At 41.8% G+C, this 19,224-nt stretch overlaps 1 protein-coding gene across 3 annotated transcripts in view; it reads left to right on the forward strand.

Moving 5' to 3' along the window:
• Positions 1–19,224, forward strand: part of wnk4a (WNK lysine deficient protein kinase 4a) — a 70,512-nt gene that overhangs the window by 15,490 nt on the left and 35,798 nt on the right. For all 3 annotated transcript variants that reach the window (XM_067968904.1, XM_067968906.1, XM_067968905.1), the window contains exons 2-5: positions 7,758–7,930; positions 8,904–9,124; positions 11,729–11,886; positions 18,652–18,740. In XM_067968904.1, the coding sequence (XP_067825005.1) occupies positions 7,758–7,930; positions 8,904–9,124; positions 11,729–11,886; positions 18,652–18,740 (641 nt within the window). The remainder of the gene's footprint in view (positions 1–7,757; positions 7,931–8,903; positions 9,125–11,728; positions 11,887–18,651; positions 18,741–19,224) is intronic.

Here is a 19,224-nt window from a genome sequence, read left to right on the forward strand (position 1 = left end):
TCTGCAGGATCCACACCACCAAGAGGAAATCTGCCAGTGCAAGGTCAGACAATCCTGGAGTGCTGCTGCAACACGCAAAGAAGAGAAACCATTTAAAGGGGACAGAAGAGCCCTGAGAATCCAGGAGGTACCTGCAGTTTTTAGGCCTTGGACTGGGTCAAAGCGCAAAAAGGACTATACTTTAAAATAAGTCTTCCATTCCTTAAACAGGGCCGCTGAATGTCAGACTAGGGGCCCTCTCCTCTACAAGGGACATTCCGTCACTGTCGCATGGACTATTGCGACCTCTCTCCCGATGGTCCATGGGGTCAGTGGAAATCAATGATGCAAGGCAGGGAAGTGGGGCGGTTTGTTAGACCCTGCCTCCCCTCCATAACTTACACATGGTGGGTGGGGATAAGGCATCCGTGTCTATCCCAGCAGGGACGGTGGAAGGGAAATTAAGCGTGGCGTGGCCTCACTGCCTGATTTCCCTGCCTTTTCCACCATTGCTCCACCCAATTTCAGGCGGGATAGCAGAGGAAAAGCCAGCCTAGTGAGAAATATAATTTCTAGATCAGGCTGGTGTATGGCAAAAACTTCATGGTGATGAGGATTTCTAAAAACTTGCTTTAATTATATGAAAATTAATTTCACAAGTCATGTAAAATTTTAAACAGCACATTATTTTTGCAATACTGGAAGCCACCAATTCCCTTGAGCTTGTATTACTCTAGGACTTATAGTCACATTTCTTCAATAGAAGAAAGGGTAGATTACATTAAAGTTTTACTGTTTTCATATTTTTGCTCAAAGGTTAATCTTGGTTTAAGGGCAAAAAAGATTTGTGCTTTTGTGTGATTGAATTGGATCTTGGGATTATTGTAATTAAATCTTTTGTGTCATTTGGTTCAGTAAAATCACAAAGCTCCAAAGGAGAATATTCATTCCATCAGTATCAAATTATGTTACCTCAAGACGTTTTGGAGCCTTTGGTGAAATCGTTTTCCTGTGCAGTCTTTACCCTATCCAGATGTGCATTGCATTAGTTAAATGCAAAATATGAATTTGACACAATTTCAGAGCAAATGTCTAAAGTCCTTTGTTCAAAACGATATCCAAAGTCATGAAAGTTTGCAACTTAATAAGTGAGTTTAACTCTTCTTTCCCCCCAAAAATCAACAATTTTGCTACCCACAAGGGAGTTCTGATTAATGCCCTGGAGGAGAGAAAGGAAAGTGACCATGGCCAGCAGACAGCCTACAAGGAACACCTTCAGCTAAATAATTGCTGGGTCCACTGCTAAACTAGTCCTGCCTTCATAGTCCCCCTTTTGAACATGCATCCAATTGTTCATATTCTGACATTTCTCTCTACTGTACAACTACCAGTGCTACCATTTCGGATGCACTCTGCTACACTTTACCTTAGGCATTCCTCCACCTTGCCACAAACCGTTACATTTCATCAGTACAAACAATCCTTTAAGGCACAGAAATATGTGTGCCGTCTGCCAAACATTTCCTGCCTCCTTAGTTTTATTTTGGCCAACATAATCTCACTGGAAGAGTCATTAAATGAGTTGCCCTGATGTTGCAGCTTCGTACAACCTTCTTTTGCTCTGTCCGCTCCAACCTCTGGCACCCAGATAATGGCTGGCTTGACCTTTGAAGCTGCTGCAGCTACTGGAATTCTAGAGATGCACTGTATTTCATCCAACCCCTGCCAGAGGCGAGTTCGCAATAGAGGGCATAAATAGCACTAGGAGCCTGTCCACGATGTTAAAATTAACTTGACCCAGGAGAAGTCACAACGTCAGAGCAGGGTCACACCTGTGGCTAGAAGTGCAGTCCCAGCATAAGTATGGAGGTAAACCTGCCATAGAGGAAAATCCAGACAAATAACTTATGTGACAAAGACCCTGAAAATTCACAGGCCCTCAACCCCAGTGTAAGTGCAAGGATCTGCCGGCTGGGAACCTCTGCTGTTGACCCCGCTAGAGTGTCCTCAGTCAGGGGTAGGTTCACTATTTTAAACATTCCTGGCATGCACCTGTGTCATTATGGGTGCATCTCTGGTGCTCACCATAGTAGGGGGGTGAGTGGTGGTTGAGAGGAGTGGTGGAGATCAAAGTTTTTGCAGGGGTCTAGGCCAAGACCCAAGCCTTGACTCCCAGGTAGGCCCCACTTCCACCAGCTGGGAGGCCAGTACACCCCCTTTCACTTGGCATACTGGCCACCCAGTAGATCCTAGGCCAAGACTGAGGAAATTCCCAGCCTGGGCATCCCCTTCCCACAGCCATGCCCCGTCCGACATGGGGGGCCATATTTAAGGGTGGATGAAGGTTCCATCCTAGCAAGGCCCCGCGGATACTCTCATCAGAGGTGAGACCTACCATATCCGGGTCCTGGCCTAATTAATGGACTTCTGCCGAACTCCTGCCTGGCTTACAGCTGGAGTGTGCAGGAAGGCCTGCAGATTTTCAGAGATCAAACATTTCATAATAACCCATATAGTACCCTGTACCATAAACATATACTGTTACCAAAAATAATTTTAATTTAAAAAAATGTAAGTGTAACAAATTATTGGGCTATAAATTGGGCCAAGTAGTGCCTGTTTTGTAGTCGCTACACAGCCTCCTAAGGACCCAAAATGGCATCCGGAATACGCGCGCACACTTCTAGCGCGACGTGCAGCAGACGCCATCTTGGTAAAGGCGTTTGCGCACGCGCGGATTACAAACGCAGGCAGCACGTAAAGTAAGGAGAATATGCGTTAGATCAGTGTGCAACGCACTGTCTTAACCTCGCACAGCTGAACAGCATGGAGGACCCTCCACCAGAGCTATTTAAAGGGATCATGCAAGATTTACAGGTTAGTTGCTGGATTATTACTTCTGGCTGCTGATGCATTTGTACCTGTTTTTGGAGGTCTCCTATACTTGAATACCAGGACTAGGGGACATAGCCTAAAAATTAGAGCCAGTACTTGCAGGAGTGAAGTTAGGAAACACTTCTACACGCAAAGGGTGATAGAAGTTTGGAACTCTCCTCTGCAAACAGCAGTTGATGCCAGCTCAATTGTCAGTTTTAAATCTGAGATTAATAGATTTTTGTTAACCAAAGGAATTAAGGGATATGAGGCTAAGACGGATATATGGAGTTAGATCACAGATCAACCATTGAATGACAGGACAAGCTTGAGGGACTAAATGGCCTACTCCTGTTCCTTTCTTCCTTTGTTCTTATAATAAAGTTTCAATACTCTACAGGGAGTGGGCTGGCTAGCTGACAGGGAATAGCTAGGGCACTGGCAGAGTGGCAGGGGTGGGACAGGATTGTTGTCATCCTGAGAGAGGACAGCAGGTTCATGTTCCATGGAGCCACTGCCACTTGCTGCCTCCTGTTATGCGCCACCGTCTCCTGCAAGAAAGTGGGACATGTGTCAGTGAGTGTCCTGCAGGATGTTTGGGTGATGTGCCCATTATGGTTGAATAACTGCCAGTGTGTGTGACCTGTGAGTTGTGGGTGTGCAGCTTGCAACAGTAGTAATGTGTGAGGGTGAGAGGAAGGATCTGATTGGAAGAGTTGAGAACTAATTGAAAGAGTTTGTTGGTATGTGGGTGATGGGGGTGTCGTGTGTGGAGCAGTGGATGCGGCTAGTGGTGCAGTTGGTAGGAGACGCCACTTGACTGTTGACCTCACTCACCTTGACCACTCGTGTCAAAGCATTGAACTTCTTCCTGCACTGCATCCATGTCCGTGGTGCTATGCACCTGGCATTGATTCGTCCCCTACTGCCTCCCACTGCCTTTTGTGCATATGTCTGGAGAGCCTCTTTTCCCCCTTGCGGACATAGGATGTCCCTCCTTCTGTCCACCTCTTGCACCGAGGCCTTGGTGCACGGTCTCTTGCAGGCCTGGTACAAACTCAGATCGGCAGATTAGTGAGGTCTGGTAGTAATGTGTGAGGGTGAGGTCAGATGCTTCCTCTCACCCTCACACATTACTACTGTTGCAAGCTGCACACCCACAACTCACAGGTCACACACACTGGCAGTTATTCAACCATAATGGGCACATCACCCAAACATCCTGCAGGACACTCACTGACACATGTCCCACTTTCTTGCAGGAGACGGTGGCGCATAACAGGAGGCAGCAAGTGGCAGTGGCTCTATGGAACATGAACCTGCCGTCCTCTCTCAGGATGACAACATTCCTGTCCCACCCCTGCCACTCTGCCAGTGCCCTAGCTATTCCTCACTGGAGAATGTGGGATTTAGTAGTGCGCAACCTTTATTCAGTGTTAGCATAACTCAGCAGTTTGTAAACATAGGGACGGGATCTGCATCTGTGTTTTACGTGTTCGATGTCTGATCTCCGTTCAGACTCCGTATCTTATATTTTGCAAATATGAGGTGCAGGCTGCCTTTAAGATGTACAGGCTGTCTTTAAGTGGTGCTAGCCACTCGCGTGATATCGGGGCCCCCTTGCTGGTGAGCAGCCACTCAACAGCGCAGCTAGGCCTGGCTGCTCACAGGAATCAGGTAAATGACCAGGCAGCATGAATCTCATGTGCTCCCCACATCTCAACGACTGGGCGCAGGTTAATCGTGCACCATGACCCCCGCTCCCAGATTCAGGGGTTATCAAATTTAACCCGCATTATGTGCACACAGATCACTTAATACTCTGTAATAGGTCATTCTAGCCACCTCTCAGAAGTTGTTGGCAGCCATCTTAAAAAATGTCTTTGTGGGGATGAAGAATTAAATCCTCAGGGCCATTTGGCTGCAAATAGAAAATATTCCAGAACTGAATTACTGAGACAGGATTAAGTTTGAACAAAATTAATGCAGGGAGTTAAAATGTGTGACATATAATTGAAACAGTCATTGCACATTTGAATACTTCCATGCAACCGTACACAAAGCTGCTGTGTGTGCTATTTGGATTCAAGCAATCCTGTGATTTCATTCTTCATTCCTCGGCAGGGATTTGCCACATGGAGATTAAAATGATGCTACGTGGACGGAGATAGTAATAATATGCAAATTATAGAATATAGCTGATTATTTCATGAAGCATGTCTGAGGTTATCATTTAGCACATTGTGTATGTGCAGTTTTTTTGGGGCTTCTTATAGAATCCTGGTGCATTTGTGATCAGTTGCAGAATGCCGTGGTCAGTGATCGTTACCTCAGCCATGTAAATCTACATTTATATCACATGCGTGAATTATTATTTTTGATTCTCACCTTATCTGAAATAGTAATGCAATGGGCAGTGAAATGACTAATTCCACTCATTAAAGGAGCCATTTTCCCCCTACCCACCATCCTGTAAAATCATCCCTGGTATGGTTTTCTGAGCCAGCAGGAACGCAGGTATCAAATTTGCATGTATATCTCACCAACTCTGACATCCGTTTAAACACTGAAAGTGACAGTGTGGGGCTGGGTGTATACAGATGAAGTATATTGATTTTGATTCCATTTATAATTAATTTTTCAAAAACAATACTCCAGTGCATTATTGAATGCTCTTACATTTACTGCTGTAATATAAAAAGGAGGTTTGAAGGACACTGTGGATTTACCTCATTCAAATCATTCCTTTGATAAGAAATAATACATCCATTGTTAATCATTTAAACAACGCCTGATTATACCTGAAACTTAATACCTTAGACAAATATATCGATGTCCTAAATAAATTTGTCTTTCCATCCTCCTTGGAATACCCATTATTTCTGTGTAAGCCATTCCCAAACAATCACTTTAGCAAGAACGTCACGTTCCGACTAAGATGACGTGACTGAAAGTGATCGGAAACAGATTGTACAGTTTAGAAAACATGTGGTCAGTAGCAAAATGTTTTACATAACCAGGTCCAATGCTTTGGAGGGAGAGGGGCATGGGAAGAGGCAGAGGTAGGTACACCCAGATCTGAAGAATAAGTAGTCCCAAAAGTAGCTGCCAGCATACCTGAGATGACAAGCCTGAACTTGTTATGACATTTCCATCTCTTCAAAAGCAGAACATAGTAGAGATGTAGGTCCTGCTGGTGTCCTTATAACCACCAGTTCAAGGACTCCCTCCAGTGTGTGCCAGGCTGTTGTTAAAGCTTCACTTTTTACATTTATGTACTGGTAACTTCTGTCAGCAAGTTTGTGTTTTGAGTGGACTGATTTGAGTTGAATGAGTGCCAATACCAAGGAACATGTGAGGAGCTGCTTAGTATCATAGTATGTTACAGCACAAAAGGAGGCCATTTAGCCCGTCGTGCCTGTGCCAGCTCTTTGAAAGAGCTATCCAATTAGTCCCACTCCCCTGCCCTTTCCCCATAGCCCTGTAAATTTTTTCTCTTCAAATATTTATCCAATTCCCTTTTGAAAATTATTATTGAATCTGCTTCCAGCACCCTTTCAGGCAGTGCATTCCAGATCGTAACAATTCTCTGCGCATCTCATCTCTTTGTTTGTGTTTGAACAAAAAAAGACTCAAAGTTTGAATGGTTTAAGTTTTCCATGTTTTACTAGACTTGGTTGGCATGGGGGAATTGTATTAATCAGCTTATATTTAAGTAGTCACATTGCAGTGTATTTTATTAGTTTTTATTTGTGGTAGATTTGTGGAAAGAATGTTACGGGCCCCTCAAAGTATCAATCTTGCTCCTGGGCCTGTAAAACCTTAGCGCCACACCTGTACATAGTTTTAATCCCATAGGTGAAGGATTTTATATATATAGAATTCTTAAAATTCCTTGTTTTGTTTGAGTGAGTACCCTTTCACAAGAGGGGGGAGGAGAGTCAGGAAAACAGCTGACTTACCTCCCCCACCCTAGCATAAAGCAGATGTTAACACCCTTACTACTGGGGAGTAATAAATGCCATCTCCATATGTGCAGCTGGTTTCAAAAAACCATTTGCAGAAGCCAGAATTGCGCATATAACCCAAAAAAATAAATCTCTTTACAAGTTCACTGCACATCCACATCTGTGACAGGAGATGCTAAAATTCAAACCAGCTGGCTTTCTTTTGTTCTTTATATTATATCCACATGGACATATTTTTTATAAATAATACTTGTTATGAGTAGTGTGATAGCACAGAATGACTGGCTGTGGGTTCACACACATGTGATCTTCCACATGTTCACTTACTGATCTCAGCCATGCCACTGTGGGAGTCAGTGATCAGAAACCAGGCATCTCTCCACAGGGAACTAATGACATCGGAGGGGAAAATATCCCTGGGTGAGTCTGCCACATGTTTTAGCAGCAGATTTCAGAACAGCATTGGTGAAAGTCTAAGAGGAGGTCACGTTTCTGCCATCCCAACAAAATATGGTTTGTGGCACAAAAAAATCAAGTAGGGATAGGAAGAAAATACCTTCAAAAGAGGAAGTCTTGCTCTTAATATAAATACATACTTTTTTCTTAATAAACTACTCATGCTGTGTGTTGTAATTGGCAAATTGTGCTTCACAGTTTTGAAGTGTCAGATATGTTTGAGGTATTGTACTAGCACATTGAGAGTTGTAATTGCTGTCGGTGATGTTATCATATGGATGCTTAATGTGTTCCTACCAAATTCCACTCGCCTTATTTTAGTGGAGGCATTAACTCCATTGAAATACTGGAATTTGGTTTCAGTGCACCCACTCCATATAATGACGTCATTATTTCTATCCTAGATTTTATTTTAAGCTAAAAGTTGAATGTAATTTTTTGCTCTATTTCTTTTATTCACATCCACTTTCATCTTCACAGACTCGAAAATTATCAAAGGCAGAGAGGCAGAGGTTCAGTGAGGAGGTTGAGATGCTAAAAGGATTACAACATCCTAACATTGTGCGTTTCTACGATTCCTTTAAATCTTCAGTGAAAGGCCACAAGTGTATTGTGCTGGTGACAGAGCTGATGACATCAGGGACACTGAAAACGTAAGTAGTGAGCTAATGGCACTGCAGAGCTTGCTGACTGATGTTCTTCATAGACACAGTGTGCTGACTGGAGTGACAAACAAGAAGGAATGCTTGTGCTAAAGGAGAAACAATGAATGATAGCTGATAATTTTGTCAAGGTAGCAGATGCATTTCTAAAGCAATTCCAAAACGAAGCTGTTTTCTCCTGCTCCCCTTTCCCCCAATTTTCTTCTCCTGCCCCTTCTCTTGTGAAGGGTCTTTGAGCTAGGACAAGAATTTTGCCCAAGTAGCTATTCTTTATATGTGAGTCTGGACAATGAACATCACTGCAGTGGACATTACTGTAGTGGATATTACAAACAAGCATGATCTCATGTGAATCAGTGGTTGGAATCATGGCCAAGTTTTTGTCCCACGCCTGGGGATGCTCAGGCCAATTATAGCACACTGCTGTTAACCCAGCTGAGACTTTCTAGCTCAACTTACACCAAGCACTGAACCTCCCTCTTCTGTATGACAGTGCAATACAATGTGGTGCACTTACCACTCAGTCATCAGAAATACACTTCTATTTTCTATAAGTTGAAGTCAATGGAAATAAAAATGGGGAGAGATGTAAAACAGGCTGCCAACTCGCTATCACCTGTTTTACACTATTGCACAAAGCCAACATATAGCCCTCTGCACACACAAAATACAATTAAAACACAGAACAAAAATAATGACATAAATTACTGTTCTAAACAGGAGGAAAATAACAATGAATTAACAGTGTTTATTGTAGTGGTGTGTTCATGTTTTAGATTTTTTTTAAAAACATTTTTTTATTTACTTTATAAATTTTCTATCCTTCCCTATAATCCGTTGTGATAGTTACATGTGATGAAAGAGTGATTACATTTGATTGGATTTACACTGTGATAACCATAGAAATTACAATGTAATAGTTAGCTGCTAAGGCTGGAATGTTATCCTACTGCTTTTATTGCAGGTACCTAAAGCGGTTCAAAGCAATGAAAAATAAGGTTCTGCAGAGGTGGAGCAGACAGATTCTGAAGGGTCTACAGTTCCTTCATACCCGGTCTCCCCCTATCATCCACCGTGACCTGAAATGTGATAATATCTTCATCACAGGACCAACTGGCTCTGTAAAGATTGGTGACCTTGGTCTTGCAACACTAAAAAGTGCATCATTTGCAAAAAGTGTAATAGGTAAACAAAAATGAAGATCTTATATACATTTATTAATCAGATTAACATATATGATAAATAGATTTCAATCATGTCAGCTTATTTGGCTTAAGACTAATTATCAGTGTGTTAGAATGATGGCTTTCACCACTGGGACTTGATTTTAAACATAACTCAGACAGATGAGCTGTGTCTCTTCTCCATCATGGCAGAAAGTAGTTTTAGGCAGTCTGATCCCACTTGTCCAATGGGGTCCAAAATACTAAACTCCAATGTGGCATTAATTGGCACTGATTAGGTAATCTGATTCAGAAAGACTACATGGCTAGTGAATTTGGGAAATGTAATATGAAAATATTAGTTGTGCAGTAAAGGAAGCCCATTTAAGTTTGGGGTTGAGGTACAATGTCAGCATTTCATCTAACCTATGATATAACTGAGAAAGGAGTTCCTGATGCTGTCAATTGAGAGCAAAAAAATTGCATCTGCTGCAAACTTTCTTCTGCAGCTAACATCAAGAGGTTTGAATGAAAATTTCAGAGCTCTCCCTCGTACAATTAAAACCATTATCCTACCTTTTCAAAGGGCATTGCAACCTGTTGGCAACTTTTGTCTACTCTAAAGTGGGAGACAGGAAAGAAATGACAGGCAAAAATGAAGTGAAAGGAAAACCAATGTCGAAGCACAAAATGGAGTCTGCAGGCAGGTGATGATCAGCCCATCACCTGACCCTTTGTTTGATGGTTGCTGAAGTGATGGTGATGCTGCATGAGGTGAAGACGGTGACCCCGTTTGTCACTTCAGGGTACCATCCTTATTAGTCAACATTGCAGCAGGTCTGAAAGGAGGTGGAGCCAAATTTGAGGCTGCAGCTGGCTATTACTGTTGTTGGCCGTGCCAACCCAATGGTGCATGTTAGGTGCAGGTGTCCTTGCAGCAGCCGGAACAGATATTCAATCTGGCTTACTGCTAACCTGGAGCCTCTGAAACTGCTTTCACATGATCATAGCCAGGGCCTGCGGAAGTGGTTGATTATCTTTACAGGTTCAGTCAATCACGCGTCCAACTTTAAAGGTTAGTTAAGCCTACACATAGCACATTCATGTCATCAGGTCTGCAATCAAGACCTATCTTGGGAAGTGGAGCCTTCACTAACTATCTGTGCATGCTTGTCTGTAGATCCAGGTATAAGGCTACTGGCAGGTGGGCACAGAATACCTATGCTGCAACCTAACTTACCTGGTATCCCTCCATTGGTGCTTCTCTTCTTTCTCCAGAAGGAAACCCATTGTACTATTATTGTCAATGGCAAAAAAAATAGCTATTCCTTAACAATCACCACAGTGTCTCATGACCATCTAAATCAGAACAACAGAAAAAGAAAAAGCAAGAAAACAGGTTGAAAAATGGCATGAAAATGCTCATAGCAATAAATAGACAGGGCTTTTCAAATCCACTTCCTCACATATCGTGCCTAGCAATGTTGTATGCCCATTTTCAATAGGCTGGAACGTGGATTAATGGGTGTAAGCAGTGTAAAATCCCATTTCCAACTAAATAGTGTAATGGGGGTCTACTTTCATTATATGATCATGTAACACAGAACTGGAAAAATCAATGATGCATAAAATTGGCAGAAATCCAGTGTGATGGATCTGTGCTCCATTTTGAAATCAGTAACATCCAATTAATGCCCAAAAATCATGCATTACCAATCGGAAAATATACCCTCCAGTGCCAACATCAAACTGGTGCAATAGAATGTGCTTTACTAAAGCTGGAATTAAGACTCATTGTTGGGGCAGAGCAGAGGGAGCCTTACTTGGCATCTGTTGTGTGCTATACCTGATCTAGAAGTGAATTAAGTTACTTAGAATTAATACATAATCTTGTATTTTATTAAACAAAGACTAGGATGGATTTGGTGTAGAGACAAAGAAGCATTCAGCTGCAGATAGGCTGTACTCAAGCCAAATGTTCAAGGTTATTACACATGCTCCTTAGCAAAGGTCAAAAAATGTACAAAGTTACGTAACAGTTTAATCTATTGCTAAGGAGTCTGAGTAAGAAACATCACCAACAAAGACTGATGGATATACTGGACAGACATTGTCATCAGACCAGCGGTAGGAGAGATAAGGGTTGATATACTGAGAACAGTAGGTCACAAAAGCCACAAACATGGAATGAATATGAGAAGCCAACAGCGATAATCAGAAGCCAAGAGAGAAAAAGACAAAGCTGAAGTTACCAAAATAAGCCATCAACAACATTTACAACCTTGGAAAGAAAGACAGAAAGCATGAGTTAACAAGACAGACTGGGAATGAGGGATGAGAGAGAAATAGTAGGAGCGACAGACAAGCTAGCAGTGAAGGCCTCCGTTATAATATACCCCCTCATTTTGACTCAGTGTTTGTTTCATTGAGATTTTACCTACTCAAATGAGCATCTCTATGGTAAAATTAACAGTTAGAGATTTGGTACCAGGAGGGGTATAAGTGCCGATATTGCTCTGCAGATCTGTAATTCATGGTGATTGAGTATGTTTAAAAAGTATCACTGACATGTGCAACTAGTTAGCATTAAAAATGCTTACACAGATCCTACCCTTCCTTGTTTTAGGTACACCAGAATTTATGGCTCCTGAGATGTATGAGGAAAAGTATGATGAAGCTGTTGATGTTTATGCATTTGGCATGTGCTTGTTGGAAATGGCCACCTCAGAATATCCATACTCAGAGTGCCATAATGCAGCCCAGATATATCGCAAAGTAACAAGCGTAAGTCGCAACTTATTTTGGTTTTCAATTTTATTAACTTAAGAATGACATTCCTGAATGGAAACCACTTTACAATTATCAAGCATTCCTATTTTATGGTATTTAATGATGTGTCCTATTTCCCAAACAAATATTCCTTCTCCCCAAGCAAGTAAGAAAAAAAGCCTTGCATTTGTATAGCATTCTATAACGTCACTCAGGACATCCTAACGCGTGCAACATCCAATTATATCCTTTTTGATGTGCACTTACTGTTGTTATGAGAGAAATGCAGAAGCCATTTTATGCACAGCAATAAGAGAAATGACCAGTTAACCTGTATTTTTTGGTGCTGCTGTTTGAGGGATAGAATGTTGACTAGGCCACTGGAAGAACTCCATGTTCTTTTTTGATTAATGCTGTTGGGTATTTTACATCCAGCCGATTAGACAGGCAATGCATCAGTTAATATCTCATCCAAAAGAAGCATCTGTAAACGTGGAGCACCCACTTAATACTGCACTGAAGTTTCAGCCTAGATTAAGTACTCAAGTCCTAGAGTGGAGCTCTGCACCCAGACATCTAATATGATGACCTCCTATTCAATTATGAACCATTGGGTGTAGTATTCCCATTGGTGGTTCCAAGGGAGACAATAAAAGTAAGTCACAGCATAGGTGCCTTGTTGGGGGAGCATGGGAACCAAATGCTCCCCATTGTTAATATTAGGAACAAAATAGATGATCTAAGAGGCCTTGTTTAGCTCACGAGAGCCTAGCTTGTTGCAGGAACTAGTCAGTGGTAGCTACTTCTCTCTATTTGCAGCCAATGAAACAGAGATTCAAATGAAGCAAAGGCAATCAAGTGAAGCAAAGGCAATCAAGGATTGCACAAGTTAAAGTTATTTACCAGCACAAATCTACCATTTTGAACGGGTTGAACTTGTTCTGGGAAGTAGATGTAGGGCAGTTTCAATTATGCCATGGGACTGTGACATCTTGTTGGCTCAACTATTATACACCACTGTTGAGCCATCTACTTGCATGCATCTTAGTTAGGGTAGTGTAGCTGAATTGGAGTGAGGCTTGGTTGCTCTTTACTATGATTTGTACACTAAATTTACACCACTAAGAGTGTAAATGTGACATGAAAATTGCGGTGTAACGGGGCAAGGGGGTACGGAAGAATGTGCTGCAGAGACTCATCCTCCTATTTTCCTCACTCATGGAAAGCACCTAGCATACTTAAACTTGAATGGGAAATCATTGACAAAAAGCTTGTTCTACTACTTGTAGCAAAGAGTGTCGGATCACTAACACAGCACATTACCATTCTCCTGGTTAATGATTAATTGTTCACTTCATTTCAATATACAAGACTGCTGGTGTCATTTTGGCTGACAGACGACCTAATATTTATTACATTAGTTATATTAACAGCTTTTAAATATTTTTGCTTAGGTCTTCAAAATTAGCATCATGGTTAATTAATATTGGGGGAGAAATTGGTCCCAATCGCTCCTGTTTTTTGTGCTCAAAGTTCATGTTGGGGATTCTAACTTCAGGATGTGATCTTGCACGCCCAATCGCCCCAGAATTGCACCAGCTACTAAATTGACAACCGCTGACTTCTGAGTGCCTGGGGCACCCACCTAAAACAGGCGTTAGGCCCCCTTGAATATATCAGGGGCCTAACACCTGTTTTAGGACTCCACATGGATGGCAGCGGTTCAAGAAAGCGGCTCATCACCACCTTAAGGGCAATTAAGGATGGGCAATAAGTGGTGGTCTTGCCAGTGATGCCCACATCCCATGAATAAATTTTTCAAAACTGCCAGATTTGGCATAAACTGGGCTGCATGCATCGTGCATGCTGCATTCAGTTTTTCCAGGTGTATTGCTGCCTATCCAGCAGTTCTTAAAGGGCCTGCGGATGCTACAGAGGATAAAGCAAGTTTTGGTTTTTTAACTTACCTTAATATGGAGCCAGGAGGAGCAGGAGTGCTCCTGCTGATTCCACAGCAATGCTGTGGACCACTGCCGGCCCGAACTTGCTCCCATCCGTTCCCCCTCCCCCATCTCAGGACTTATCTGCGGGCTGACTCCACATCAGAGCTAGCCGTTTTTGAAAAGGCCCCAACCGGCAAGCTATAGATGCCATTCGCTATTATGTCGATGAGACCCAAAGCCCTGTCAAGTGAGCCTTGGATCTCCGTATTCTAGCGTACATTCTAGACATGCCGGTTTTCAGTACAAGACCAATTTCCCGGCCATTATCACCAAGACAGTAATAGTCATGTTTACATCTGAGATGCAAGTTAGGATAGTCTATGGCTTTAGGTTTCAGGAGGCATCGGGGTTCCTTTAAAAAATAAAATTGTTATTTAATTATCCTAGTTAGAGGTAGTGCTAAACAATCAGTTATGTTTCACTGCCTGCTGAAAGTCAAAGCATTTTCAAGCTGCACGACTGTATTGTGCAAGAGGTAAAAGGTTACCATGTGTTTTCGGGAACATAATGGAAATATACCCATGGCTAAAATGTTAATGATTTCAAGCCAAATATTTCCCTGTTAGTTGTCCATTAAAACATTCCATAAACCAAAGCAAATTGCTAGCTTTGAAGCGAACGGAAAAGGAAAGGCATTTTTTTAACAGAGATGGGATAATCATCCAGGTCACAATTGAAATGAGGGACTAAAGGACATTCATTTGAAGACAGTCAAGCAAGATGGAATTTTAGATGGAATAAGGAACCTTAAAATAGATAGGGCAGCCGGTCCGGATAATATCCATCCGAGAGTTCTCAAGGAAATGAGACAGGTGCCATTTCCAGGTGCGAGACCCTTTTCCCGTATCTTTATTAGCTCGCTGGAGTCGGGAACTGTTCCCTTAGACTGGAAGAAGGCTAATGTAGTTTCAATCTTTAAAAAGGGAGATAAGATGAATCCGGGTAACTAGAGGCTTGCTGTCAATAATAGGAAAGATGCTTGAGGGAATCATTAGGGATGCAATATATGACTTCTTAGGCAGAGAAGGTCATATCAGGGACACCCAACATGGCTTCAGAAAAAGGAGGTCCTGTCATACTAATTTGATTGTATTTTTGAAGAAGTCACCAAGATAGTGAATGAGAGAAACACGGTAGACATTGTTTACCTAGACTTTCATAAAGCTTTTGATAATGTATCGCATAAGAGGCTTCTCTACAAGATTGATGCCTCGGGTATTAGTGGCAATCTACTGTACTGGATTGAGAACTGGCTGAAAGTCCGTAGAGCAGAGAGTGGTTGTAGATGGATTTGGATCTGATTGGAGACCAGTGGTGTCCCACAGGGATCGCTGTTAAAACCATTGCAATTTACTATTTTCATTAATGATCTTGATGTAGGTGTTGTGGGGAATGATCTGCAAGTTTGCAGATGATACTAAGATATACGCGAGAGTCAGGACTGCAGATGATGCTCAATTACTACACGTGGATTTAGATGCATTGTGGGATTGGGCCCATGACTGGCAAATGATGTTTAACTTAGAAAAGTGCAGTGTTATGCATGTGGGCAGGACAAATGCTGAATATACACACACCCTTCAGGGAAAAGAGCTAAAGTCGGTGGAGAAGAAAAGAGATCTGGGCGATCTAATGCATAGATCTTTAAAGGATCATGACCAATACCGTGAAGCAATAGCTAGAGCGAATAGGGTGCTAGGGTGTATTTACAGGACAATACACTATAAAACAAAGCATACTATTTTGTCCTTGTTCAAGACCTTGGTTAGGCCTCAGTTAGAATACTATGTCCTGTTTTGGTCTCCTCACATGTACATGTAAAATGAGCAATAATAATGGCTACAGAAAGAGAAATAAAACAACATAATTCTAAAATTAAACAGGTCTTAGGTAAGTAAGTCAATTCAAAACTTTGAACAAAATGATATGTGTGCGTATTCAGGCTTCTTCTGTGCTTTGAAGCCCATCCATTTCCTCCATTGATAAGAATGGAAGGAAAGGTGGGAATGGGAACCTGGAAGTTCTTCAAACGGACATATATGTGCTGGTTTTAACCCTCCCCTCGACTACAGGAACAGTGCAGTTTGAGAGGGGAGGGGGTTCATCACATTCACCCCACCCACCACCACCATGTTACTTACTCAAGTTAAGGCACGGGAAGGCCGTCTGCCCCAGAGGAGTGGGGGCTTAATGTAAATGATAGTGTCGCGTTCCAACTGTGGTCCACAGGGTCACGGGCCCCCAGCAAAAGCTGACGGCAGCAAGGATCCAGGCCCAGGTAAGTCCTCTTTTAAATATTTTTAGAAGTCCCTTGTAGGCCAGGAGGAGCAGGGGTGCTCTTTGGGCCTCCCCTGCCCTGGGCTTTCCCCCCTTCGCTGATCACAGACTTGCTGAACACCCCCCCGCAGTCCGTATTTATATTGCCGGGGACTGTTTCCTGCCAATTTTGACTCCCGCCTGCCAGCGCTGACATTATTCACGCTGGCTTCGGGCAGGAGTCAGAGTCGGGACATGCAAATGAGGCCTGGGAATTAAAATCTTCTGGGACTTTGGTTTGGCCCCCGCACCCCTGATTCCAGCCTCAAGTTAAAAATCAGCCCTATAGAATGAGAGAAATGGACTCAGAAACATGTTGGATGGATGGACAGAGGAAGGAAGTGAAAAGCTTGCTCATTAGGTAAGTTTCTCAAGGACTCCAGGTGCTCACAAAAACCATCTGGATGCCAGAACATTGCCAGCACCCACTAATATCAAAGCTTCTTTATAATCACAAAAGGACAGGTCTATAAAAATGATAAACATAACCATGTGAAAATCTGTATTTCCCCATTTTTCTGAATCGAGCTTTGTTGTTTTTTTTATACAGCAGCCTCAGATTTTTTAGGTCCAACACCTGTGCTCAGTTATCTCATTCAGCTGACAAGTGGATTTCTACGATTATCTTTCCAGCCTTTCTACTCCAGCCTGAGTAACTACCGAAACTTTGTCATAGTAATCAACCTTCCAAATTTAATCAAGAGAGTTCCGATTAAGTGTAAAGTTATGAGATCTGCAGGATGGGAAGTTTTCCTCAGAGAAGAATTGCTTAACCAGTTTTACTGAGCTACACCGGACAGCATTAGAAAATGCTACTTCTGCCCAGTGCTGTCAGTCAAATGTAGGCCATTTGCCTCTCAATCCCAAGCCATTTCTCTCTGTAGCAACATACTATAATCTCTGACAGAGTTAAATACAGTGATTGAAACTAAGTTTTAAGACAAACTCAATTTATTAAATAAAGCATCTAATGTGCCAAAAATTGACATTTGACTTCATGGTATGAGGGGACACCAAGCAGGACATTTTTACACAAGTGGGAGAGTACTTCCTGTTGAAACTATTTCCTCCATAAGCATAATTCTTCTTTAATTAGATTGCTTTGAGGGATGCATAATGATTTCAGAATAAATCAGGTAGGGCAGCTGAGAAAGGTATACCCAGCCTGATTCTTACTGATTAAATATTGGCGAGTTTTCATTTTAACCTTTGCAAAAACAATCCTCAAAAACTATCGGCCAATTGTAGGAATGGCTGATCTTTGTTGAGACGCGTTCACATCTGGGGAGCTCAGCTTGAATTATATTGTATCATCTGTTGTCCATTTGGGAATAAAAGAAAGTCTATCCGAAGTTTGTTGACCATGTTTTTCCAATGGTACAACATGCACTTTGAAGGAAGGGGGTCATGTGAATCTGAGCAAGTTTTTGGATCAATTAGATCAGCAATGCAGTGATGTTTTTGCCCAATATTTATGCGTGCTGTCGTTCCAGATATTGTTTAAAGATGTTGCAAGGGCTCTGGTAAATGGCCAACGTCAAAGTACCACTAGTTAATGATGCTGAACTGCTAGATGCCAATCTGATTATATGTCTTTGACCTTACAGAAATTTGTACTTGTATTATATGGTCTGAGTTCCTGAGAAGAAAATGCAGTTAAGACTGATTTAATTTTCTTAAGAGCCACCAGCACTAGCTCATACAGGAATAAGCTGACATTGATATGCAATAAACAGTAAGACTGTAATCCAGTTTCACAATCCTCCTTGATTAGATTACTTTGTCGGAAAGTTTTGGAGGTTACGCGATTAGCTCATTTCCATCCAGCTATTTAAACTGAGACTGCGCAAAGAACTTGTACCCAGTTTACACCTGACATTTTGAAGAATGATGTACATTTTCATTATTATGAGTGCAACACTTGTTGCAACATTTGCAAATAGTAGCTGTAACATTTGGTGTTTGTAAGGTCTTTAGTCAACTCCTGTTTTTAGTTTCTTTCCTGGCAACTTCATCAGGTTCGTGCCTATTTAGCTAATAACCTGCTAAATTATATATAACCACAATGGGTAGAAAAAGACAAATGTGTAAGTAAATACTTCATTTTCTAATCAAACAAAAGCTTTGTCCAATTTGGAATTTATTTTAAGCTAATTAGTCTGTAATGTATGAATATGACTGTAAGTGATCACCTTCTCCATGTAGTTTGGAAGAATTGCACTGAAAGAATTAATGCTTCATAGTTACAACATTGACCTATCACAAACACAAATAAAGTTGTTATGACAGGATATGACATATTTGTAAAGTTACTGAATTTGTTTACTTGGGTTTATCTGGGATGTAATTAAACTCATACCATAAAACCAGTTATCCAGTTAATCATTGCTATACATAACACTTTATCCATTTGATTGCAATTTTAGACTAAAGGCACGGTAATTTTTTTGTTTTTCTGTAGGGTGTTAAGCCAGCCAGCTTTAACAAAGTAAAAGTCCCAGAGCTCAAAGAGATTATTGAAGGATGTATACGCCAAAACAAAGATGAGAGGTAAGAATCTGGTCATCATTTGTCTGGTGACATAGGTTAATCTTGCAAATAGATAGAGAGTTCATCTATGATCTGTCCCTCCCAGTCCCATATGACCAGCTAGAATACAAGGAATTTCTAATTCCTTGACTAGAAGGACAAATCTAACATTGGTGTATCGAAAGATATTTTAGGCAGTTTCCAGTTGGTACTGCAGACATGTATACTTGCTAATTGTGTAGATTCCATTTATAAACAGGAATATGGGGATAAGGCGGGAAAGTGGAGTTGAGGTAGAAGATCAGCCATCGCCTTATTGAATGGTGAGGGGTTGTGGAGGGGATCAAAGGGGGTAGCAGCAACCAGATTGTGGTTCATTCAGGTAAGTATATTTTAAACACGTACCTTGTTGGTTGCGGCCTGCCCGTCGCCGGCTGTGTTCACGGCAACCCAATATTGCAGAGGGGGCTGCAAACAGGTGGTAGGCCCTGCTGCCAATTTTTTG

This window comes from Heptranchias perlo, chromosome 30 (assembly GCF_035084215.1).
Source record: "Heptranchias perlo isolate sHepPer1 chromosome 30, sHepPer1.hap1, whole genome shotgun sequence".
NCBI lineage: Eukaryota > Metazoa > Chordata > Chondrichthyes > Hexanchiformes > Hexanchidae > Heptranchias > Heptranchias perlo.